Source organism: Neolamprologus brichardi, chromosome 18 (assembly GCF_056152115.1).
Source record: "Neolamprologus brichardi isolate AB-2024 chromosome 18, ASM5615211v1, whole genome shotgun sequence".
NCBI classification, from domain to species: domain Eukaryota; kingdom Metazoa; phylum Chordata; class Actinopteri; order Cichliformes; family Cichlidae; genus Neolamprologus; species Neolamprologus brichardi.
Window position 1 is genome coordinate 2433691 of NC_142121.1, and position 25105 is coordinate 2458795.

At 46.2% G+C, this 25105-nt stretch overlaps 1 protein-coding gene across 1 annotated transcript; it reads right to left on the reverse strand.

Annotated features, from left to right (window-relative positions):
- Positions 1-10942: 10942 nt before the first annotated feature.
- LOC102799200 (prohibitin-2-like) lies at positions 10943-24165 on the reverse strand. The gene is made up of 10 exons (XM_087831429.1): positions 24081-24165; positions 23102-23231; positions 20287-20371; positions 19712-19791; positions 18992-19176; positions 17274-17403; positions 16929-17032; positions 15615-15692; positions 12529-12605; positions 10943-11774 (listed from the first exon to the last, which is right to left on the reverse strand). The coding sequence occupies exons 1-10, from the start codon at positions 24099-24101 to the stop codon at positions 11753-11755; spliced, it is 912 nt and encodes a 303-aa protein (XP_087687555.1). The 5' UTR covers positions 24102-24165; the 3' UTR covers positions 10943-11752.
- Between the last annotated feature and the right edge of the window lie 940 nt (positions 24166-25105).

Consider the following 25105-nt stretch of genomic DNA (forward strand, 5'->3'; position numbering starts at 1 on the left):
CATAGATTAGCTAAAAACAATCGATGCTACGCTAACCAAAGGACATCAAAAAGCATTTAGAGCGCGTGCAAAGCCCCTCACAGGCTTCACGACCATCAGAGGCCTTTGGAGGGCTACGCAGTATTCACAGTGTGTAAACAACTACTGTTTATGTTCCCCTGCAAGCCTGTACACGAAGCATGGACACCATGATGTCACTCAGCCTCGGTATTAGCATTACGGCCATACATTTTAATGCAAGTGACAGACGAATGCCAGCAAACTTGTTCAGTAACGAGCAAGTGTAAGAATAAAATCCTTATCATAAGATAAAACGCTTTTAAAGCAGCTGCAGACAGCAGCCAGTTTCACTCAAAGCCACAGTGGGTTTCAGTTAATATTTGGTAACATGTGTGACTCATTCATAGAAAAACAAAGCTGCAGATTTCAATTTATGAACCATTTTAAGCTTTCAGAGTGTGAGGTGATGGTCTGACTCGAGATCCGTTTGTGGAGTTTCAGAGGCGGAAATGCAGAGCGAGCGTTGAGCCGGAAAACCCCCGTGCCCACAGCAGGTTCCTGCTGGTTTCTGATGCACCTGAAACCATCGCCTCCCACCTATCAACGGCCTCCGTCTGCGCTTGTTGGGGAAAATGAAGAAGAACATCAGAGGAAAACGCAATCACAAATAAGAAAACAAAGGAAAGAAGAAGCTTCAGGTTGCACTGAACCTGGAGGCGACGTTTCCCGCACGCCGCTGAACACATCACAGAACAGCAGAAGCTCATCTGTGGGCGCCGTGCGTGACAAAAACCTCGGAGGTTCGGAGGAATAACAAATCACAATCTGATGATGAGTCAATGACACCATAATGAAAACAAAACATTTAACACACAGATTTGTGGGCGAGTCTGCAAAGGTGTGTTTACAGGACAGCCTATAGGCGAATGATGGCCTGGAAACTCATCGTTCTCATCGCCTCGTCAGAAACACTCGTGTGGCGGTGACTCCAACTCATCCACAGCTCTGAGAGCCTCTAAACAGCATCATCAGCTTGTGATGAGGTCATAAGGTCATCCAGAGAGTGTTTACTGATGTCATAGCTAAAGGAGCGGGAGGCTACGTTTCCTCAGTTAGATTTATGTTTATAGCTAGAGCAGTTGCCCCCTGCTGGCCGTTAGAAAGACTGCAGCTGCGACCAAAGGAAGGTCTGCATGAGATTTACAAAGTCTTTTATTTTTAGAAGTGAGAATTACAACATTTTTGAGACTGGATGATGAAGTTTTTCCTCCTCAAATTCAGAGTCTTTGCAGCAGAGTGTCTGAACAGGCTGCAGATCACTAACTACGGCGATTACTACATGTGTGACAAAAACAAAGAGGTCACCGTTGCACTCCTGCCTCCTCGGCTTCAGGCTGCTGCGTCAGCCCGAAGAGCAGAAATGAAAAGTGAGTTTGTGGCTCGTCGGTTTCACTCAGGCTGCAGCTCGCTGCTGATCGGAGGTCAGATTTCCTCGTTTCCTGTCTCGTGTGATTGAGTTTCATGAGCAAAATAAGCCACTCAAAGCATCTCTCTGCGTCTCAAACGAGATAAAAACAGCTCCAGTAAACAAAGCGCTGCTCTGACAGGACTGAGGGAATTTGATGTTCAGATATTTTATGTTTCAGTGTTGGAAAATAAATACAAATAAACAGTAAAGGATCAGTTCCACCAGCTGAGGCCTGTCGGTGTGTCGTCTGCATGTTCTCCATGTTCTCCATGTTCTCCTGAGCATGTGTGGGTTCTCTCCGTGAGCTCCTCCACAGTCCAAACACATGATTGTAAACTGGCTGCAGTGTGAGTGACTGTGTTGCTTCAATTTTGTTGAGCACTTTGTGAAAACACTGAAGGTTCATTTGGTTTTTTTTATTAATTAAAACTGATTGTTGTGATTTTAATGAAAGAATTTGTTCTTAAATGTTCTTGATTGTTTGTTTGTTTGTGCTGCGTCCTCCTCTCGTTGTCTAGACTCTGCTCTTTACACTTCATATCATACTTGTTGTCCCATACACGTCAGTGTGTACTTTATAATCTGGTTTCTTGGCTGTACAAAGCCATGTTGGGTAAACTTCCTTCTCATCTTTGTAAACTCTTAATACCTTCAAGCAGCTGCAGTGATGCGAGGCCCTCTCGCTGGTCGTCTTTAGAGTACCCAGGAAATTTCAGCGCTTTGTAGAACAGCGAGGTTATTTCACGGCGTCACCTTCAGAGCAAATCAAAGCTGAATGCTTCTGTCAGAGCTCTGATGAAGACTTCTGTAACTGCACAGTCTGACTATTATTCAGCTGGACTTGTATTTGTTTTATTTAGTTTTATGTGTTTTGTTGTAACTTTGTAACGGCGTACACTCGTGGCCATGTCTCTCTCGAAAAAGAGACGTTAATGTTAAAGGTTGAATAAATAAATAAAAATAAAAGTTGGGACTGGACTGCGTGTGCTTGTTTACGTCTCACCCTATCTCCCTTAGAGACAGGGTGAGACGTCTGGGAGGGGCTCAGAGTAGAGCTGCTGCTCCACATCGAAAGGAGCCAGCTGAGGTGGTTCGGGCATCTGACAAGGATGCCTCCTGGGTTCTGGGAATGTCCCACCGGGGGAAGCCCCAGGGCAGACCCAGGACACGTTGGTCTGCTGGGAGGTCTGGGCTTCTCTGCTTGGGCTGCTGCCCTGCGACCCGGCCCTGGGTAAAGCGGAAGAAGCTGGATGGATGGATAAACGTTGGGTTTGAATATTCAGCTGGAAGAAGCTTCAAGTCAGAGAAAAACCACCAACCCCGACTTCATAAAACAAGATGGCAGCAGATCAGTAAAACTTGGACTCTGTACTGTTACTGTTGTGACTCTCTGTATATGAACGGCCATGTCTAGCTACTTTTCTTTTTTTACAACTACCAGTGAAACAAGCGTCACAGCTCCAACATAGAAACACGTCCCCAACTCTTCCTGCATGAAAGCTGGCGAGGGTGCAGCTGCACCACAACTCTGAGCTGGATAACTGGAAGAAAACCAATGGATGGTGAAAGATGACGCACACCACGATGGTCAGCTGAAGCTGGGTGGTTGTTCCTTTCAGGCTGGAACAAAACCCGAGGATTTGCTTTCACATGAGGGATCTACTTTCTTTCTCACGACCTGTAGATACTCAACAGAAACAGTTTACTGTTTTTGCTCGTTTTGAGTAAGAGGACGTTTATACAAGAACGTCTGTTTTCATCAGCATTTCCTGTGTCTTCGATCATCATGAACCTTGTAAGCTGTTAGAGACTCGTTTAAATTCTATTTATTATATATAATAAAGAAGTAGTGGTGGCGTCCTGTAGTTAGAGGAGCATCTCCTTCTCCTTTGTTCTGAGGCTTTACAGTAGGGCTTCTCCATCCTGTCGGCTCAGTAATCTTTTGCTCTTACAGAGCACAACTTGACCTGTTCTAGTTCTGAGAACTTTAAAGGAAACCAACACTTTGACTTGAACAACGACAGGAAAGCGTAACAACAACACGATAAAGGCACAGCCCGAAACAGGACGAAGCAGAAAGGGATCGAGCATCATCAATCCACAGCAAACCAAGTCAAATGATATGGTCATTAGAGTATTAGGCATATAAAAGACATCGATCAGTTGAAGTGCAGACTGAAGCTGAGGCACAAAGAGGAAGCATCAAAGCAGCAGTTAAGCAGCCTGCAGTCATTAGTCTGACAGGAGAAAACCAGCGTTTGACTTACACTCCGAGCCGTGACGGGAAAGGCGCTGCGTGAGTAAAAGCAATCACAGGGCTCGTTTACGTGTCAAACACACATAATTCAGGAGCTGCGGAACAAAAAGGGAGCAGACATGCGTGACGGGGGAGCCGGCGTCTCTGAACTGGGACATCGGCTCCTGATCGTCCCCGCGGATTTCCCCGGCATCAGGGAGCAGGAAAGAGAAGCAGGTTAATTAGCTCAATCAGATCAGCAAATTAACAGCAGAGCTCGGATTCAACAGGACGGCAGAAGGACGGCTGACGGGGCCTGATCCCGATGAAGCCCAGCTCTCAGCAGGGGACAGGTTTAGGGTATTCTCAGGGTGTGTGACCTTTGACCTCCTTCAGCTTCCTTATAATCAGACGGAAAAGATTAATTGTCTGAAAACGCTGGTTTTGGTTTTTGGTGCTTCAGACTCACGAAAAGGGTTGAAAAACAATGAAGTCCTACGCAGCACCGCTGCAAGACTTTAAAGAGAAAGGCGGTCCTAGCTTCTCGTCATTCTCGTTATGGTTAGTAAACCAAAGATTGAGGATTGGAAAAGATAGATAGACCGAACTTAAGCAAATAGTTTTCAGGCCTCCTGTCTCTCTGTCGGTGTAATCGTCTCCAGACCAAAGATCACAGCAGGCCTCACTGCCATCTTTAAATCTGCCAAAATGATCTGATGGTGTCCCCTTCAATGTCCTGGTGGAAGGTCGCTGAAAAGCCAGTACTGCAGACGCCGGAAGACAGCCATGTGATGGCATCAGATGACACCAGGACAGAAATGTTTCAGACTTTTTGGAGGAAGTTACCCATTCTTCCATTTCTGGTGTTTTCTGAATAATTCCCTGTAGTAACTCAGAGTTCAGAGAAGGTTATCCATCCGTATATAAGAAGCGTAGAAGCAATAAGTCAGTCGTTAGCGGTCTCTCTGGAGGAGCATTTGTGTGTAAAATCAGTTGGTAGCAACAGCAGAGGCCTCTGGGAAACTGACTCTCCTTCATGCTCAGCAAACACCGTCGTCATCGCTGCAACACGTCCCTGCAGCTCGCGCTGATATCGCTGCCGTACTGTTGTCATGTGGCACATAAAGACGCCTCTCCTCCATAAAAGCAGCTACACAACTGCAGTGCCGAAGATGGCACAGCAACGGGAGCTATTTAAGTCCACTGAATATGCCAGAAGGTCCAAACTTTTGCTTTTTATTCTCCATAAACATAATGAAATAATGTATTGCTAATAAAATCTTATAGTTTGGGGTGGATTAGGACGTAAGTGACTCAGTGATCCATTTAGAGTAAAGACGGAGAACATTCGACTCAGAAAAGGAAACGGGGAAGACTTCCAGCTGATAACAGAGTTATGAGAAGAGATTGCTCCATTCTCGTAGTTACAGCTTTGGGTAGTGATGCCAGAATTCATTTTGTAATGAATCTCATAAAACATCTTTGAAAAATGTATTTTTAGCCTTTTACAGCCGAGTTATGATTTACTGAGTCAAGTTTTCATTCATTTGTTCCTGTAGAAATTGTTTTATGACTCAAGCTTGGAGCTCTTCAGTGGCTTTAATTGGCACCAAACCCTGTTGGTTCAATCATCACCGAGCAACAAAATCTTTCATAAAACCTGAAGGGTAGAAAAAACTCCCACAGAGCTTTTTCTGCAAGAAATATCTGATCACTGAGATGAATGTGCACTCATACACTCACCAAACAGAGTGACAAGTGCAGTGGTATGGATAAGATAAACCTGCGCTCCTTTACAAGTTTGACCTCATATCATCCATCTAGGGTTAGTTCAGTTAACTCATTTTATTATTGTTTTTGGAACAATTAGGTATGAAAGCTTTTTACAAAAACCATTTTAAAGCTAACCTGTTGTATGTAACAGGTAACAGGTAACTAACAGAATCCAAACTCGGACGCGAACCACATGCTAATTGATGCTAATTCAGAAAGGCGGGGAACCCTTCACATTGGCACAGTTAGCGTTTAGCTACGCTAGTTTAGCTGACTTTCCTTTGAATTACAATTTTTATTACAAATCAAACATTAGCATATACAACATGTCATTTTGCACTATTTTTTAAAACTAATAAGACGTAGCAAAGTGCAAACTAGGATTTCTGAGGTGCAGCATAAAAAGTGTCCAGAGAATCGTGCACTGCGTGAACGAAGAGTTAGCTTAACACGGTTAGCCTCGACGTGTCTCAGGACAGGTTTGTCCTGAGGATGTAGTCGTTTCTGTACTTGATTTGTTATTCTGAGTGTATAAAGTTAATATACACATATAGTGTACTATATGTGGTACACTACGAGTACCCAGAGCACAAAACTCTTCCTCACTCTTTGTCCTACAGCAGGCATCAGTGGTGTATATCAGTATACTGCCGCGGTCATATGACTCTGTTTTTAAAGCCTGATGTTAGCCTTTTACTTCTGCAGTAGCTTCAGAGCTCGTAAAAACTGCCTAAATCTGTCAAGATTACGTACTTTTTTAAGTCCCAGCAGGGACATTTTGCTGAGGGAAGCAAAGCATTGCTAACTTATAACTTGCAGCCAGGAGGAAGCGGCTAACACAGTGATGACAGTTACATATTTGACGTCTTCAGGGACAATAAACAGTCAAAGAGACCGTCCATGAACACCAGTCAGAAATGTCATCGCTTTTCTGCCTCTGTAGTTTATTTGTCTTCATCTTGAGCTCCCTCTGCTGGTCACATCACAGTAAATCATCTATCTGGACACTGCAGAGAGCTGCAGACGCCGCCTGTCCACTCGCTCCGGCAACGGCACAGCACCGGGCGGCAAATCGCCATGGCGACCAGCCCAGATTGCTGGTCACCACGGTGTGAGGTCAGTGTTTCCATGGCGATGGAGCAGATGAACGGTAATCCGTCCTTGTTTTTGCGCCGTGGAAACAGGACGTGTGGGTGGAGGCAGAGACGCAGGAAGGGTGGAGGAGGTGGAGGAGGTGGAGTCGTGAGCATGTTAGCATGTGTGTGATATCACTCTCTCACCAAAAGCTGCACCCTCACCCCCCTCCCCTAAATCCTCACCCTCCAGTCCTTTCCTCACCCCCTCCTCCTCCCTTCAGTCTTAATAGCGAATTTGCAATCATGCACGGCAGATCACGCAGGAGCCGCGGAAGATTAAAACGCGCCGATGATCTGGAGCAAAGAAACGAGGTCAGGGCGAGCAGCGCTTCACTGCTGCAGGAAGCCGAGCACAGACAGGACACGACGGGAAGGACGGCGAAGGACAGACACACTGACACAGCCTCAGGTCTCGGCTCTGCACGAAACACTCCGTGCTTTTATTTGATCCTTGTATGCTTTTATTTTGGAATCCACGCGGGAACAGTACACACTGGTACACGCAGTGAGGTTTAAATCAGTGCTTCAGATCAAAGACGGGTATAAAAAGATGAGGCTGCAGTTCCCCACAGCTGCCACCAGGGGCTAATAAAGACTTATGTCCCTGACACCACCTTTAATTGATCGCATGATTAACGAGAACCCACGGCTCATCGTGACGGCCTCGTCCCCACACTCCACGCTCTGCAGACATTCACAGCAGAATAAACTTTATTAAGCAGTTTAAAAAGGACGGGGAGATGTTCTGATGAATCTGGAGCAGTGGCTCCCACGTGTGAACGAGAGGCGACCATATGGTGAAGGCGCACGAGCCAAGAGCCGCTGCAGGGTAAACTCGCAGCGCCGCTTCCTGAGTGGAAAAACACCAAATTTAGAAAACAGGTTTCTGTTTTTACAAACTGCAGCCGCTGCACATCCACTCCGGCAGCACATTTATCTTTTTTTTAAACTCCTCCTCCTCTTTTCCTCTCTGGCATCTTTCAAACACAGCAGCGGCTCCTGATTGGCTGGCTGAAAGGCTTGCTGTGAGGTGTGAGGGGGCGGGGAGCGGCAGCCAATCGCGTGCTCCCTCCGTCTCCCGGCCCCCCTTTTTTTTTTCTTCCAAACTCTCCATGAATATTCACCCTCCCCCCTCCTCTCCCCTCCCCCCTCCCTGAGTGGAAAAAAATCCCCTCTGAGATTTAAATCTGCCCCCTTCCTCCTCCTCATGTAGAAGAACAGCAGCCTCACACAACATGGAGGGAGGCAGCTCGCTTTGTGTCACTCACACAATAGACTCCACCACCACCACCTCCCTCCCCCGGCTCCCCCCCTCCCCCCTGCTTGCAGATTTCAGGTTGCATTGCAGCAGCTCAGCCTGCGCTGCAGCCTCTCTTCGCTCGCAGCTATAAATAACTCGGCAGCCATCTTATCTCTGCTCCTCTGCTTTGTTTTTTGTGCTGTGGCCCCCGTGGAACAGAGGAAGGGGAGGAGGGGGGAGGAGAAGGGGCTCCAGGGACAAATGTGAGGACGAAATTAGCCGAAGGCCTCGAAGCGTCAGCACTATGAGCTGCTAAACAGAAGAAGTGTTGATCACTGAGCTGAGCTGCATTTCTGCTCGTTTTGCAGTCTGTTAACATTTAAAGGTCAAAAGGTCACGAAGACTTCGCCTCCCGCAGCAGCGCTGCTGTGAGGCGGGCGGAGCAGTTGGTGGTTGGAGGTGTTCTCCTGTTTGTGGGTAAATAATTAACCTCCAGGCTGTTCTGTGGAGCCTGTGTCTGCGCTGGAAGAGGTCCCGGTCACTCGCGGCGTGTCAGAGGACATTTGCATCACTTTGAGTCTTTCTGAGATGCCCCCCCACCCAACCCCCCCGCGGTGCAGATGGTCTCTTATTTAGTCCTTGGAGCTCAGTGGGCTCGTTCACAATGAACAGCAGCTGTCGCTCTCCCAGCTCCTCTGGAAAAGCCCACCTCTCTCCTGATGGTGACCTTCTGTCTGCTACCCAGCGGGATTTGGGGCTTAGCGAGCTAACTTCAGGTTACAGCTTAAAGGTTGCAAAGGTGGTCACATACTGACCAATCAAATCTCTGGAGGATCGAGTGGATCACTGTGGACTGTAAAGACTGAAACCCACTTCTATCTGCAGTGAGCCGGAGCAGCTGAGGCCACACTGCTGTCGCCTCTTTGTTTCCTACATTTAACAAACTGATGCATGTCTGACGCATCGTTTTCCTTCATCATAAAGAAATTCTGCTGTAGTAAGTAATAAAGGCGGCAGCGTGGCTCTGAAACACTTTCTCTGTTAATTCATCAAAAATAAAACAAACAAACAACAAAAAACAGGAAATGTTCGGTTCTTAATGAATATGAACAATAACAAACAAACAGCTGATCTCCTTTCATTCATAAACTTCCTTCAAAGGTTGGACCTGCTCTGTGACAGTAAGACTGTAAAACTGATCCAGTTGCAGGCAGTACAGTCCTAAACGTGAGCCCCCCCCCGGCCTGCTTCGGTGCCCCCGGGCTTGTGTTTGAGGTCTTTGTCTTCAGGAACAACTTCTTGATTTTGTGATATTGATGCTCCGTGAGCTGTGATGATCCTTGACCTGGTCACAGTAAGCCTGCTGACTGCTGCGCAGGTGAAACCCTGCAGCGCTGCAGCCACACGAGCATCAGCAACATCAGCTCGCTTTCATTAACTTAACTCAAGTCACAGCTGTAATTACGGCACAGCTGTCACACTGACGAGTCTATTAGCATCATGTTTGATAGGCTCTCGTCTGCGCCCAGTGAACGATCAGCTGTACGCTGCCTCCTGTAGCCTGACTGAGTTTAACTGCTTCAGTTTTCTGTTTCATCCATGAACCTGACGTTTGTCTCGCCCTCCACGCAGCCTCTGACATTAAACTGTTCAAATGAAACTCGACGCAGGACTTTTAGAGAAACTAGCATCAGATATTGAAGGCGTAGCTGTTTGTAAGTCAGACGACGGCGTGTCTGCATGAATATTAACGAGCTGTCAAACGTGTTGGATTCAGACGCAGGAAACTCGCTTTAAAGTCGCATTTACATGCAAGAAATCAGACTCAAGGTGACCTCGCCATCTGCAGTGACACACGGCAGGTTTATCATATTTTACACAATTCAGTTATCAAAATGGGATTTTACCCAGCAGCATCACGTTTGGAGCCCGGCGGCACGTTTCGGTCGTCTTTGAGCCGTCAGCAGGTCTGAAACCGATTCAGCTCCCCTCCAAACTTCTCACATCACAGTTTGATGTCGTATCAATCGATGGTGCCACGTTTTCACGAGCCGACTGATGCAGAAACACTTCGATCTGCGTCATGAGGTCATTTTCACTTTCATGTTCCTCGTTCGTCTCTTTGCATATCCTTCATATTGTCTCAGACTTCATGTTGACATGATAACATGCACAGTCGTGTTTTCCACGCTGCTCATGAACCTGTGCAGCAGTGACGGGTCTGTATGAATGTTTACCGCTCTGATTCAGCTCATTGAGGTTTGCAGGTGTGTGTTTCTGCACGGTGAACTCTGAACTATTACAGCAGCAGCTTCTTTTCTCTCGCTGTTGGAGATCTGCTGCTGTGCTCGGGTCATTGTCCTGCTGTGGTCCCAGCTTCAGCCTCACGATCTCATTTGTCCACTCAGGGACTGCAAAACAAGCCACACCCTCACTGAGGTGTTTGTGCATCGTCCACTTTGGTCTCGTCTGTCTGAAGGACGCCGTTCCAGACGTCTTGTGGTTGGCTCGGATGCAGCTTTCAAACCTAAGCTGTGCTTTCAGTTTTTTTTTTTCCATGAACTTTAACCTTTGACATGCTAACAGAGGCCTGTGAGTCTTGGGTTTGTAGCAGTTTGGGTGTGACCTTGGGGTGAACTCGTTGGGAAATCCACTCCTGATGTTTGTGTCACCGTGTTACCAAACAGCCCAACGTCCCACATCTGCAACCTGCCCAAACCTTTGCTTTTATAGGCGTTCACACTTTCTCATGTTCAGTTAACATGTTTGACTTGACCAAGGACTTTAATCAAACCTGTGAAATCAACGGTGTTGCTGCAGCTTTGCTCTCATTGGTCTTAAAAACCTGAAGGAATTTCTCTAAGATTACAGATTACAGACGTTCATGGCTCGCTGTGCGAAGTGGAGCAAAGTCCTTTGAATAAGACCGTCTGCGCTGAGTATCAAGAGCTGCGTGTTTTAGCTCTGCGTGCTTCACAGTTCAAAATAAGCAGTGTTCCTGTTACACTGGGCCTGTGGTCACCTGACTGTGTTTAACATCCACCAGTGGAGCAGAAGGAGAGTGAATAAAAACATGTGACTGCAGCAAGTCAAAGAACTTCATATTTATTCAGTATAAATCGTGTAAGTGCTCAAACGTGGAGACGGATCCATTCATACAAACAAACTGCGGTGTGTTAGAGGCGGCGCTGACAAATACTGGCGGGCATTAACGACGGTGACTCAGCAGGGTTTGAGGTTTTATGTTGAATGAGACGCTTATTGAAGTGTTACAAAACAAAAGCTGCTGCGAGCGCTGACTCACCGCAGCTCTGACCTGCCGACGGCGTCCAGGAAGCCTCTGGACTGAGTCGTCACGCGAGGCGGCGCGAGGCCGAAGCGCTCACCTGCTCCCTGTCGGACTGCGTCAGCACGGACAGGTGGACTCGTTCTATCGACGGCAACACGCCTGCATCTACGATCACACGTCAGACGCAAACGGCGGCTTTAACGCCGGAGACCAGAGTTTGTTTGTTTGAGTTTTCTGACAAAGTAACAGAAAAACGTTCTGATAGTGTTTGAAAAGTTCAGAGCGACACGTCAAACTGTTACTCTGAGCACCGTGCTGCACGCCAGGTCACGCATAAATTAAGCTGATGAAACGTGTTCATGAGAGGAAGTTCGAAAAGCAGAAGGCTGCGTCAGAGAGGAAGTGTTCACAAATAAAAAGCTTTTCCTGATTCTACAAAAAAGGAGAAAAACGTCTGTAAATGTTACATGATCAGATATGAAAGTCAGGCTCGGTGTCATGGAAACGAAGCGGATCACCGATGAACCTGATGTGGGAGGCCGGCGGGGAGAAGACGGGAGGGTTTTCTTTCTGCAGAAGCAGAACTGAAGGAATGATGAGAAGCAGCTTCTTACTTCTTCGAGAGCGACAAACTGGAAGGAAGACAAAGAGTCAAATGTTACAAACGCTCCGTGGACAGCACGCCAACATCGTGGTTACTGTGCAGGCGTACACTCCAAAAACACCTCCGATTGACCTCATAAAGACCCGTAAACCTCGGCAGTCCCCACAACGTGTACGAAACAAAAACAATGTCATGTTCGTGGGTTTTAATCGGACTTTAAACACTTTGAGCAGCAGATTTAACACCCAAAGTTTCCTTACATGGCGTCAGATCCCATCTGTGTAACTAGGGGCTGGGCACTGGTGCCAGACTGTTAGCAGGTTTACATAAAAACCACAAAGCTGAACGTCGTGAAACTTAAATAATTTAGATTCAAATGTTGCCACTGACCTCACAATTACTCATAACTCCTTAAAACAACACAAGCTGAGACACCAAACACTAAAACTAAATAAAGTACAAAAGTTAAAGACAAAAGAAAAAGTATATAAGTGCGAGTCAGACGCTCTTTACTGATGCTGTAAATATTCATGTGCAGTTGTTTATCCAGAGTTTAGACTCGTCCAGCATCGACTCCTCTCAGGTCAACATGCGAGCGCAGAAAACGGCGCCGACTGCATCGGGGCTTCGACGCAGGACTACAAGTTAAACTTAAAGGTTTCAAATGTGAAGTGGAAGCTGGCGTCTCTGACTGTGTCATGTTTCATCGGACCGTCTGTGTTCAGACGGCGCTGAGTAACTGAGAGCTTTGACCTCATTGGTCCAGTAACAGGTGAACTTACTTGAAGCTTTTGCTGTCCTGCAGGTTGAGCACCAGGCTGTCGGCGTTCAGGTACACTTTGTTTTGGGACTGCGCCACCTGCAGGTCAAACACAGCGTGAGCAGAGAGAAAGCACAGGTGGGAGGCAGCCTGCAGGCCCGAGCACAATGGGAACACTGTCCGAGTCAACACTGAGCTGATTCACAGCACAGCGAGAGCTGCCGAGCACGCTCGCCGGCCATGGAGGAGACGCGTGACGCCAGCCGAACGCCCGGGCCCGATGACGTTCCTGCCGTGCGAGAGCGATCACGGCGCCACGGAAAAGGTGCTCAGAGCTGCTGATGAACGAGCGTCATCAGCGATACTCTGGTGGAGACAAACACTCGCACGGCGTCTCCGTCACTGCTAATTATCACCATCACATTAGCTCTGATAGATTTGGGCTGTCGGTCTGAATGAAGCTCCAAACGCCACAGCGACGGCGAGCGCGCCGACACGGAGCAGAGCCAGAGAGATTTCTCCCACATCAACATCGAATTTTAAATCCTCCTCGTCACAGAATCTTAAATAATCAGACCCCGTCTGATCTTAATGACCTTGTAGGACCAGATCACCAGAAGAAGAAGGTTTCGAGTGGCTGCTGCAGTGTTCGGGTCCTTTTTAGCTGCGCTGTGAGACGAGCAGCAGCATCTGCTGAGCAGACGTCAGCGAGTTTGTGCAAATTTAAGAAACAGTCTTTAATTTAAAACCGACGAGAGCTGATGATGAGGCCGGTGCAGGCGGGACGCTGGGTAGACGTTTGTGTCTGACGTCGGAATAAAAACTCAAACATATCTGTGTTTTCATCATCCTCATTAACCTGCTCTCTGCTCTGATTGGCTGCTGAGGTTCACCTGTGTCTGAATTCAGGGGGCGGAGCGGCTCCGTGTCCGTGCACAGTTTCCATGAGTCACAGCTCGCGATGAGGTCGGCTCACAGCTTCCTTCCTCGTGTTTCCACCTCCCTCGTCAGGTTTTCAGGATTTTATATCTCAAACTCTTTGAAACATCTTTTTACTTTTATTCCTCTGAGCGACCTGTTTAACACGTTTGCTTCATCAGCGATTTGACTGTATTTTGTGTGAGTGAAGAGGCGAGCGCATCACTCTGCTTCACGAGGGTTTGTCTTTCCCGACGTTTTCACCGTTTGATGCAAAGTCGACTTTAAAGCCTCGATGAAGCCACGTTTCTCTCTTCTGTTGCTGCTCAGCATCGTTTCGGCCTCTCCCACCTGATCTGCGTTCTTTTAAAACGTTCAAACATTTAATTTAAATCCAGAATTAATGCTCGACATTTCCTGCTGTGGGCCGATGCGTGAGTGCAGGTCAAAGGTCAGAGCTGAGGACAAAAAAGACAGTTTACAGTCTGAGCCTTTTGTTTCAGTCCTGCTTTCTGTTACATCCCTGCTCTCTTGGCGCCACCTGGTGGTCTGGATCACACATGGCAGCTCAACACTGTCGAACTCAAACCAAACGTTCGGTGATGAATGAATATAGAACAAATATCTTTGACTGTTCTTGTTCACGCAGCTGCATCACTGCTCAGCTGCTGGTAGTTACTGTACAAAGAGCGATTCTTAACCAGGAGGACCCCACGCTGCTCCGAGTAACAGTAACAGTGAGACCACGCTGCTGCAGGAACTCGTGTGACGTTTACTCTGAAGGAAACGAAACATCAGGATCATCTGGTCCACGTTTGAGTTTTTAGTTTCAGCCAAAGCCAAACTGACGAGTGTGAAACCTCCCATCAAACAGCTGTTCTCAACCTCAAATGTGTCTTTTCATCTCCCACACAGAGGAGGAGGAGGGGCAGGTTAGAGGCGGGGCTCTGCAGGTGTTTGTAGCACAACAGGTGAGCCGGCGCTGCTGCTGCTGATGCAACAACAGCTACACTAAAGCAGCGCTCTGCTTCTACTTTAGCTTCAGCGAGTTCTCCGGAGCGCCGACACGGTCAGGATTTCTCTCTGACAGAGGCGGCTCGCCGAGCACGAAGAGCTGCACAACTGACAACCAATGACTGCTGAGCGTTTCAAACTATTAGAGACTGAACGACGAGCACAAAGTGACCCTGAAAGGACCGAACACACAAAAGAGTCACAAAACAAACAACCGAGAACAAGAAGGACAGAACAGGTGTGCGATCCACCCTTTAAAGGAGGCCAGCTCTTCTTCTGTGGTGTCCACAGTAGAAGTGATGCTCGAGTGTCACAGGAAACGTCTTGAAACAATCACTTTAATCATCCTATTGTCAGCGACCCTGCAGTCTCCTAGACCAGCGGTCAACAACCTTTTTTACACCACGGACCGGTTTATGCCCGACAATATTTTCATGGACCGGCCTTTAAGGTGTCGCGGATAAATACAATAAAATAAAACTAGTACCGGTACCGAAAAAAAGAAGATTTATTCATAACACACGTGAAAAGACCCAGGAAAACCGAGTAAACGATAAAAACGATAACAAAATAACAAAAACCGATAAAAACCCTGAAAACTATACATTTCACACCTGAGCCTCAACTCTCGCAGCCCGGTACCAAACGACTCACGGACCGGTACCGGTCCGAGGCCCGGGGGTTGGGGACCGCTGGTCTAGGAGACACACACAAGGTTTGACTTGACCTTTGACCTTGATGTCAGCTCCACCTTGTGTGAATTTCAAAAATCCTACGTCACCTCGTTCTCGAGAAACTTATGTTTCCACGCCAGCACAGCAGCATCGTGCATCAAACATTTCCATCAGCCGTCTTTCTTTATTTGTTCATTATCGACCACGAGGAGTCACAGGAGGGTCCGACTGAGGAAACTGAGTTTAATTTAAACCTGTTGGTTTAAAGAGAATCGTGATGTGACGAGTTCATCGGCGGCGTGCGACTCTCGGCTCTGCTGAGGTTTCGTTCGACTCAAACAAAAGGCGCCTTGTTTGCATTCGTGCTCCTCTCGCCTGCTTCAGTGAGTCTGGATTTGTGCTTATTTGTGCGTTTTTAAAGGGGCAGTACGCAGAGGAGAACTGTGTGTTTTTATTTGTGGGGTTCGTGTCAAACAGACGAACATCGTGTGGTGCTTCCTACCGTCTTGGCGATGTTCTGCGCCGCCCGGATCTTCCTGAGTTTCAGGTAACCTGGATTCTTGGTCACGGCCTCGCCCAGCTGCAGCAGACACAAACAGGCTGTTAGTGAGCGCTGCGCACCTGCAGGAGAGCGAGCAGCGGGCCGAGCGAGCCACTCCCAGCGCTCAAACTAACGACGAGCGGGATCGAAGCTGCGGGCGTGGCGCCGCTCGGCTTCGCACGCACGTTGACATGCAGAGAAAATAATTAGCACATTTTTGGATGAAGTGTTTGAGGCGTTTCTGGTTCTCACAGGCTGAGGTGAGCGGGTTCACAGAGCAGCAGCAACAACACTGTTTAACTGAAGCACGCTCGCTTTGTTCTTGGATACTAACTCGTAAAAATCCTCGAAAGCGCTGAATGACTGCAGATGTTTAACAAAAGCAACAGCTGGAAACAGCTGCTCTCACACTGCCATCCAGACTGCTGCTCAGAGGTCGTCTGAAGCTTTACATGGACTCAGTTTCTGCTTCCTCACGTCTGATCTGGTTTGATCCCAGGAGGAGACGCATCCCACTGTGTCAGGAAGGCAAAACTGTGGAGGAGCTGCCCACTGTGGGGACCTCACTGGGATAAGAAGCAGCTGAAAGCAGCACCAGCACAAAGATTCACGTCTCTGAAGAACAGAGGCTGATACGAGGAAACACGAGCGTGTGGGTGACGCTGCCCGACCCACAGCCCGGGCGGGAGGAGCCACATTACCTGATGAGCTAATAAGTGTGATGTGTTGTCATAAATGAGGTTACAGTGAGCATGCTCAGTCCCTGATGTGTTTTATGCTGCTCTCAGTGAAGTGACAGACGTTACCTTTACTAAGTTTCTCTGTGATAAAGCTACAAACGAGTGATTAACGTGAACTTGTGAGCTCAGAGGTGCTGATTGGTCAGGGAGACGCTGTAATCTCTGACTTGGGTTTGAGGTTTTGTTGAACCAGAGGCCTCCTCCACGAACACGTCTGCTGACGTTTAATGAACGAGCTTCTTGAAAAACTGACTCCTGCAGCTCCTCTCTGCTAGAAACTTATTTATTCTCATCCAGTAATTATAACGACAGCATGAGGCTCAATAATTTTATCTGAAAGGTTTTTCAGGTCTGAATGTTTTAACGAACCAAACATTTGTCTGATTCTCAGAGTTTCAGGTTTCAGACGGAGGTTTGGAGCGGCTGCTGTGGCACACTCACGGGTGTTTTGTAACTTTGACTCTGTGGATTTCATTTGTTTTTTAATCTAAAAGTGATTCATCTTAAAGACATCTCCCTCCAAAGCTGAGCTCACCATCTTGGCGGCCTGAGCTTCTCCTTCGGCCTGGATGATCTTCTGCCTCTGGTCCTGTTTGGCCTTCTCCACGTAAAACTGAGCTCGCTGCGCCTCCTGCTGGGCTGAAGAGGAACAAACAACAATCGTTCACCCAGCAGGTCAATGTGACTGTTTTTATCAGCTCGTCACTCTGGTGTAATCTGGGTAATGTAAATATTTAGCTTTAGGTCACAGTGAGTCTCATGATTTTCTCCACACGCTGATGAGAAACCAGCCGTCAGGTGACGCAGTAATCGAGTCCTCGGGGTCAGACATTCAGCCCGATGTGGCTGCAGGACAAAGGCCGAGCGACTCTTCACTCACCGACTTGTTTGGCCTCCACGGCGGCCGTGTACTCGCGGCTGAAGCTGAGCTCGGTGATGGCCACGTCGTCCAGGATGATGTTGAAGTCTTTGGCCCGCTCAAACAGCTCCCTGCGGATCAGCATGGAAACCTGCAGGAGAGAGTCAGAGAGGAGGACCTCAGTGTCCGATCAAAAAAAGTGATCACCAAGAACTCAGCTCGACATAAATTGAAGAAATATTCAATTTATGTCGAGCTGCAGGAACACTCTACAGCTGTGGATAGGGTGAGTCATTCCCACAGTGTTGCTCATGGTCAGTGTCACAGTGTAGCACCAGAGCGTAATGGTGCACAGAGCCTGAAGCAGACAGTGAAGCTTTCAGGTTACCAGTGGCACCAGGATCCAAGCCTCCCCTGAGGTCATGACCCCAGCTGAACAGCCGAGGTCGCAGACACAAACAGCCAAAATAAGCTTCCTGCACAGGGCGCCTGAGCTGAGCTCTCAGACACTCTAAGGAGCTTACACCCAGAGGGAGCTCAGAGTGAAGCTGCACCTCCGCGAGCTGAGCTGCTTCAGGTATCTGATCGGGGAACATTCGGGGTTCCTCACCTCGGAGGTCTGAGGAGCTCTGGAACAACAACAGCCCAGCTTTGGGTTATCAGACGAAGAGGCACAGGCGACCCGAAGAGAACTAATGTGATGTAACAGCTTCCATAATATAATTGTTTTGTTTTTTGGATTGAGACCCTCCTCAGGTCTGTGTGTTTGACCCCACATCACCATCACCCTTTAACCCTTTAAAGCCGGTCAGAGCAGCACGCTCCGTTTTGGTAACTACTTTTAAATCCCGGTAGATCTGCAACCACGTGAGCTAGCGCAATAATTTTTTTTGCATATGAAACCGGAGGAGTTGTACTTACATCTTATGCCATCAGCTTGTCCTCGGTCACAGTTTCCTTCCACATATAGCTTTGCAAAAACTGCATAAAAAGCACTTGCAGCAACAAAAACATAATATTCCAGAAACACACTTTGCTGATCCGATCAGCTGTTTGTAACACTTCCTACGTCCATCAGCGTGAACTATCGCATGTCCTCCATGACCTGCCCGAAACCGGAAGTGACATCATTTTCGCGGAAAATGTAGTTTTTTACCATCAGGGCCTCATGAGCCTATACTGGTGTTTTTAAAAGTTATGTTTGACTTTATGACTTTCTGTGTGGTTTCTGGGATGCTTAGGACTCATATTGCACTGCTGGAAATAGTTTATTTTGATGCATATGCTGCTTTTTTGCAAATTTGCATTATAATATTTATTTTCGTTTTTCCTGCAGTATATAAAAATTGGTGTATTTCAAAAATAAAACTATGAAGACACTCAAAATAAATTTCCTGTGGTGGGAAATTATTTCGTGCAACTTTTTTGTATTTACAGTTTTGAGGAATAAACCTCTTAAATTTCTCTAACTAGAAATATATGTTAAAAAAACAAAAACAATTTTATATTTTTTTGTAGTTTATTGCACTTTTTTGCAATTTATGTAATTACTATGCACTTAATGCAGACATATTATTAAAATCTAGGCTGTAATGGTTGTATTGATGTATAGCAACTTGAAATGTTCCCAAAAATGGCTCCACAGCATGTAAACATATAAAGACAACTCTGACTTGGTTCTATGGTCTTAAAGGTTAAACAGATTCAAACTAAGCGCGCCGCTCTGGTGGCGTTTGTACCTGCGCTCTCTGCGTGATGAGCTGCGATGCGTTGAACTTGGCCACCACGCTCTTCAGCACCTCGTTGACGATGGAGGGCAGCACGCGCTCGTCGTAGTCCTGTCCCAGGTGCTGGTAGAGGACGGGCAGGTTGGACGCCAGCGGCCGGGACAGAACTCGCAGGGAGACGTTGACCATCTGCAGGTCTGAAACAGAACCAGTCAGAACCTGAACATCTGTGACAGCTGCTGACTAACCAACCGTACCTCTGCTGGTCTGTGAGCTTCACACTTGTTTGAAGCTCATTCATGATTCTGCACCGGCTCCATTCACACCTCTGATTGGTCAGAGTTAAACCAGCTTTGTTTTTATGTGAAATAATCCACAGATGGTCACAGTAACGTGGTGTGGCCATCTGTGGATTTATTCTTATAGTTTATAGGCTTATTCCAAAAGTCTCCAAACTGTTGACTGAACATTATATTGATCTGTTTCATTGATTATCTGAAACCAACCAGCTGTTATATGAAAACACAGTGAAGTGTCTGTAAACATTAAAACCTGTGGAGTTTCCAACAACGCTGAGAAGCAGCTTTACTGACACTTAATGATTAAAAGCTTAATCTGAGACTTGGAGGAAAAACCTGATGCGTCCTCGAGGCTGCAGGACTGAAAACTTGTTTTCCTCTAAAAGCAAACACGTCCACAGACGTCTTCAGTTATATGACGGAGGCGTCTGACCTTTGCTTCCAGTGAGAGAGGAGATCTTTCTGGGTCTGGCTCTGATGTCATAGATGATGGGATACTGAAACCAGGGCATCCTGAAGACAGACACACAATCACATCAGTTAGTTTGCTGATCTGGTTTTTCTGCATCTGTAAATCGTTTTTATTAAACTAATGCTGGGATCCTCAGAGGTGTTGGCGGCTTCATGTCCATCTACTCTGCAGGACTTCTTTTAGTGCAGTTTCATGGAAAGGAAGAAAGTCGGAGGACTGTTTGGCCCTGAAAAACCTGCTGCTTAACCAACACTGATCAGTTAAACTCAAAAAGGAAAAAAACTATTTTCATAAATCAACAAAGAAAAGGTCAAATTTAGAGAAAATTTAATAGAAAATGAGATTAGAGAGCCGGAGATGTATCGAGGAGGCGCTGATGAAGAGCAAACGGAGAATTAAAACACTTTGACTGTTTTACAGTCCCGCCCACACCTCCAAACAGCCACGCCCATTAATATGAGCCAACACCAGCATCAGTCATCTGTCAGTCAGTATGAGCTAGTTGCTATGGTAACAGTGTGGGTGTGGACTCGTACCTGAAGTGGAGTCCCTCGGCGAGCACCGTGTCCATCTGCATCCCTCCGATCCGGTTGAAGATGATCGCCCTCTGACCTCCTTCCACTGCACACAGGAGACCAACCTCAGACTGAAACCTGAGCTGCTCTTCAGTTTCTACTGAGCTGACGGAGCCTGAAGCTCCCACTCAGGAACATAAACCACAAACACAGACCTGCTCTCTGCTGTGTGAACATCACAACATCGCTGCTGACACTTCAGCCTGTTACAAACAAACTTCTGACACCTTCACCTGGTCCAGAGGTGGACGTTCACGTGACCAAAGTTTAACATGTGGTCAGTAACACCTGAGAGTAGGGGTGGGCGATAGAAACGATATACGATATAAATTTGGCCAACGATAGAGATTTTGACTATATCGCTCTATCGCGATAGCGCATGTTGATGATGTCATCAAGCTGCGCCTGTTTTGGTCGAAAGCATCGCAGCGGCTACAGCCATTATCATCTGCAAATTATGGCGGGCGACAGTCATAGCAAAGAGATGAAGCACTTTTGAAATATGGGGAAAGCCAAAAACTGCTATGTGATTGCATTTGTCCCTGACCACCAGAATCCCTCACGTTAACTTTTATCGAGTGGAAAAAAAGTTGGCGTTCACCCTCCAGCTTCACTGTGCTAATGTTATGCTAACATAGCTGTGTTGCTAGCAATCACGTAGCACAACATTATATACCAGATAGTCCAACTTCAGTAACCCTGCAAACGTCACTGCTGTTTAGTTTTCTGTCTTCATTTATGTTGGAAGTGACAGCAGAGCTGTACGCTTGAATTAGTTTCAAAAATCTCTCAGTCAGAACATGGTATGTCATGTTTAGGTGGAAACTAGCGAGCTAACTTCCTGCTAAGTTCTAACTCCGTTAAAGTTGGCAAAATTCTGTTTTCGTGGATGTAAAACTTAATTGTTACACCTGGTAAAGCAGCAACACTGAGAATTAAAAACGGTCTAAATTCTTTCATCTTTAATAAAACGATCAGTGTTCGTTTGACTTTGGGACCTGAAGCTGACGGAGTTTAGGACCCAGATTACTCCGCGCAGCTCCTCACTACGGCAGCCGTAATGCTCTGACAATCCATCAAGCAGTGCAGCTTACCAAAGTTGTACTAAAACATTTTTAACAGATTTCTGCCCAAATCGGTTCGAGGTCAGTAAGCACAACCAGAATTCATACATAAGGCACACTCTCGATTTTTGAGAAAATTAAAGGATTTTAAGTTCTTTTAGTGTGGAAAATACGTTATACAGAAGAAAAGAATATATCGTGATATATATCGTTACCGCACATGCTTCAAATTATATCGCGATATGAATTTTAGGCCATATCGCCCAGCCCTACCTGAGAGTAGGGCTGGGCGATATAACGATAAATATCGGATGACAATATAAAAACGTCTATCGTTTCCTATCATGCCATCTTTTGTTTCGTGGTGTCGTAAAATAAACTACGTCACTGCAGTGGCTATATTCATTTCTATATTATCTCTTTCTCTTATATTTAATATAACCACACTACAGACAGACAAGCGCCTGTTTTTATGCGTTGTCATTAGCAACGACGACGGTAACACCATCACATGGCTCCGCTGTCCGCTTGTTTGTTTTCCATGTAAACCTTTCACAACAAGATCCTGTTGAGACTTTTCAAAATAAACTGAATCACGTGAAAGATGCAGAGTATTTACAGAGGAGAAGCAACAAAGAGCCATCAGGTGCTAAAAAATAAACCTTAGACTCAAACTTTGAAAGAAAACGGCGCCGTTACAACTTATGTCTAAAAAGGTTTCATGCATCGGTTAAAACACTCGACTCCAGCTACACGACGCGCAGCTGGAAAAACTTCACACAAGTCAAGATTCACAGAATTTACAGAAAATGTTACATTTTTGTGATTTATATCGTTGTCAGGACGATAGATGTTTTATATCAGGATATGAGGTTTTGGTCATATCGCATAGCCCAGAGAGTCAAAAGCTCAGACTGCTCTAAATACTCAGTTTCACACAGTTTTTTCCTGCTTTTAGACCTTGATGATGTCATAGAGAGACCTTACTGTAAACGTGGTCAGCTCACGCACAGAAGTTGGCTTTAAGTGAAGGTAAAACAGCTTCTTTCAGACAGCTGAGGGGCGTCGAGGCCTGCGAACTGGGACTCAAGCTAAGCTGCTCTAATAAAAATATAAAACATGGATCTGAACATGAAAGACTTTAATTAAACAGTAAAGATGTTTTAGGTTGTAGTTCGTGAGACAAGAGACCAAGATGAAAATTAATACAAACACGAGCACAAAGCTGTGGATTTTCTGTTTTTCCACCATGAGCCTGAAGGTTTCACAGAGATACAGGAAAGGCCCATTTCCATCCTGCTGAGTTTTAAACATTAAAAGTTTTTCATATAATAAAAAACAGGCCATTAGCACCAGTGCTTGCAGGCGGAGCAGACTTGGCTGCCTGCTAAAAACCATTTAGTGAGTAAATACTTTATATTTAATCACTTCTTGTTTCACAAGCCTGAGCCGACCACCTTTAGACGCAGAATCATCCTCCGTCTGCGTCTGGCTGGGTAACAACTGCAGCCCAACTCCACTTTTCCTTAATCAAAGCTGGAAACTTGCAGAGCAGCTGCTCCGAGCCTGTACCACAAACACGCTTTGATAAAAGGTCTATAAAGAACTCTGTCACACTAAATATGACAGATTACTCCAGGAGAGTGGGAGTGTCAGGGATCAGAGCCCCGGCTGTGCTGCATATCCATGCTTTCACAGTGACTGAGGGTTACCTGTGTATGTGGCTTCCTTCACTGTGTACGCCAGAGCTCCAGCACCAATCAGCAGCTTCAAGCCGAGTCCTGCGCCCCGAGGTCCTGAAGACATCCTGCCTGCGATCTGCCGCAGCTGCTGCAGAAAACCCTGAAACAAGGATTTCAGTAAATCTCCCCCGTGCTCGCTCACGCAGGACACTCATGGTCAAAACTCAGTGACCTTGACTCTGAGTGGACAACCCCCCCTCCCTTTATATCTACAAGGCCTGCATGTACCCGCCACAGATACATAGTTAGAGGACACTCAGATTCTCTCTAAAAATAAACTGTTTTTTAAAAAAAAGCAACAACGATGCTAATAACACAAGGCTGGACACGTCTGATCATCTGTCTTAACTTTAAGGACTAAGTTTAAACTCGGCTCATGCAAAAAGCACAAAACATAACTCGATTTAAAGAGAATCAGCTTCTTTGGTTTGATGTGCTAGCTGCGGGTTAATTAGCCTGTGTAACGTCAGGGACTGCAGACTCACCTGCCTGCACGCCTGATGCACCTGAGTGTGTGACGCATACGCAGAATTAAGTGACGGCTTCTAGAAACTTGCAATATTTTCAGTGAATTTACTTCTAATGCGTATACATGTGTTAAAAACGCAATTATTTCATAATCGAGAGAGTTTTAAAGGGACCCCGGCGTCATGTTCCACTCCCACTCTCTACCTGAGTGTAAAGCTAGCTAACCGGCATCGAGCGGCTCTCACGGCCCCCACCTGTGCCTCATTAGTGACTTCAGGCTGGAGGGAACCTGGCTGACGTGATTTCGAGTGTAAACCTGCTTACATCAGACTCACGTGTCAGACCTAAAAGCTTTTAAAATGTCACCCAGGTGCGTGCAAAGCGCGGGAAACCCGGAGCGGTTGAACCTGAGCTGAAGGCAGAAAACGCGCCAAACTTTCCTTTAAAGCCGAGTTTAAACTGGAGACTTAGAAACACTCACCCCGGGATCTTTATTCGCCATGCTCGTCCTCTCCGCCTGTTAGAAAACCAAGTGAAGAAGACAAGGTCGCAAGTGATGACGCGTTTCCGGGATTGTGGGGTAACTTGGGAAATGTAGTTTTTAAGAGTATTGGGGCATAGTCTCTATGTATATATATTTAAATATAATAAAATGTTTTAAACCCACCCAAAGTTCTGAGGATGGAAATTAAGGATTCGCTTTTCATTTTTGCCATAATCTACATGATCTAAATGATTCTGAGCTATAAAGTACAAAGTTATAAGAGGTAAAGAGAGTACAGTGTATGATCTCAGTGATGCAGCGATGCCGGTCCTGAGCAGCAGGGGGCGACAGAGGGCAGCAGAGCTCCGGGGTGTCGGCAGCTCCTCAAACCGCAGGAGCACCTGCTGCACATAAAACGGTTATTTTCACACTGAAGTTCACTCAAGTCTTTGTTTCCGTGGTTTGAACACAGTGAAGTCAGCCACTGAAATGTTTCCGTTGAGCTTTCAAGAAGAAATTTTGCGACAGAGTTCAAGGAATTAACATCAAAATCCTGCTGCTCACAAACTGGACAAGTTTACTCATCTTCCTCTAAAGGATGAGAAAAAGTTAGTTCCACATTTTAAACCAATACTAGTCAGAATAATGATTAATAACAATCATATAAAAGTATTTAATAAGCAATCAGAAAATAAAGGCTGACACTAAAAATGTAACCTTCACTAATATATTACACTGTCATGTTTAAACTTTATTCTATTACACTGTTATCACTACGAGTCAACACACATCAATAAAAATAGCACTACTGACTCTTCTTATCTCGGCCCTGCATCTGTATTTTTTACTTCCTTCCAAAAATGAAACTTAAAGGCTATGACTTCGCAAATCAAGCTAATGAAGCGACGTATAAAGGATAAATAAACTGGACATATTTAGAAAAATCATTAAACAATTAAAATTGGGAGAAAATAAAAGTAGAATCTGAAACTCTTAAATGTTTAGAAACAGAAAAACGTAGC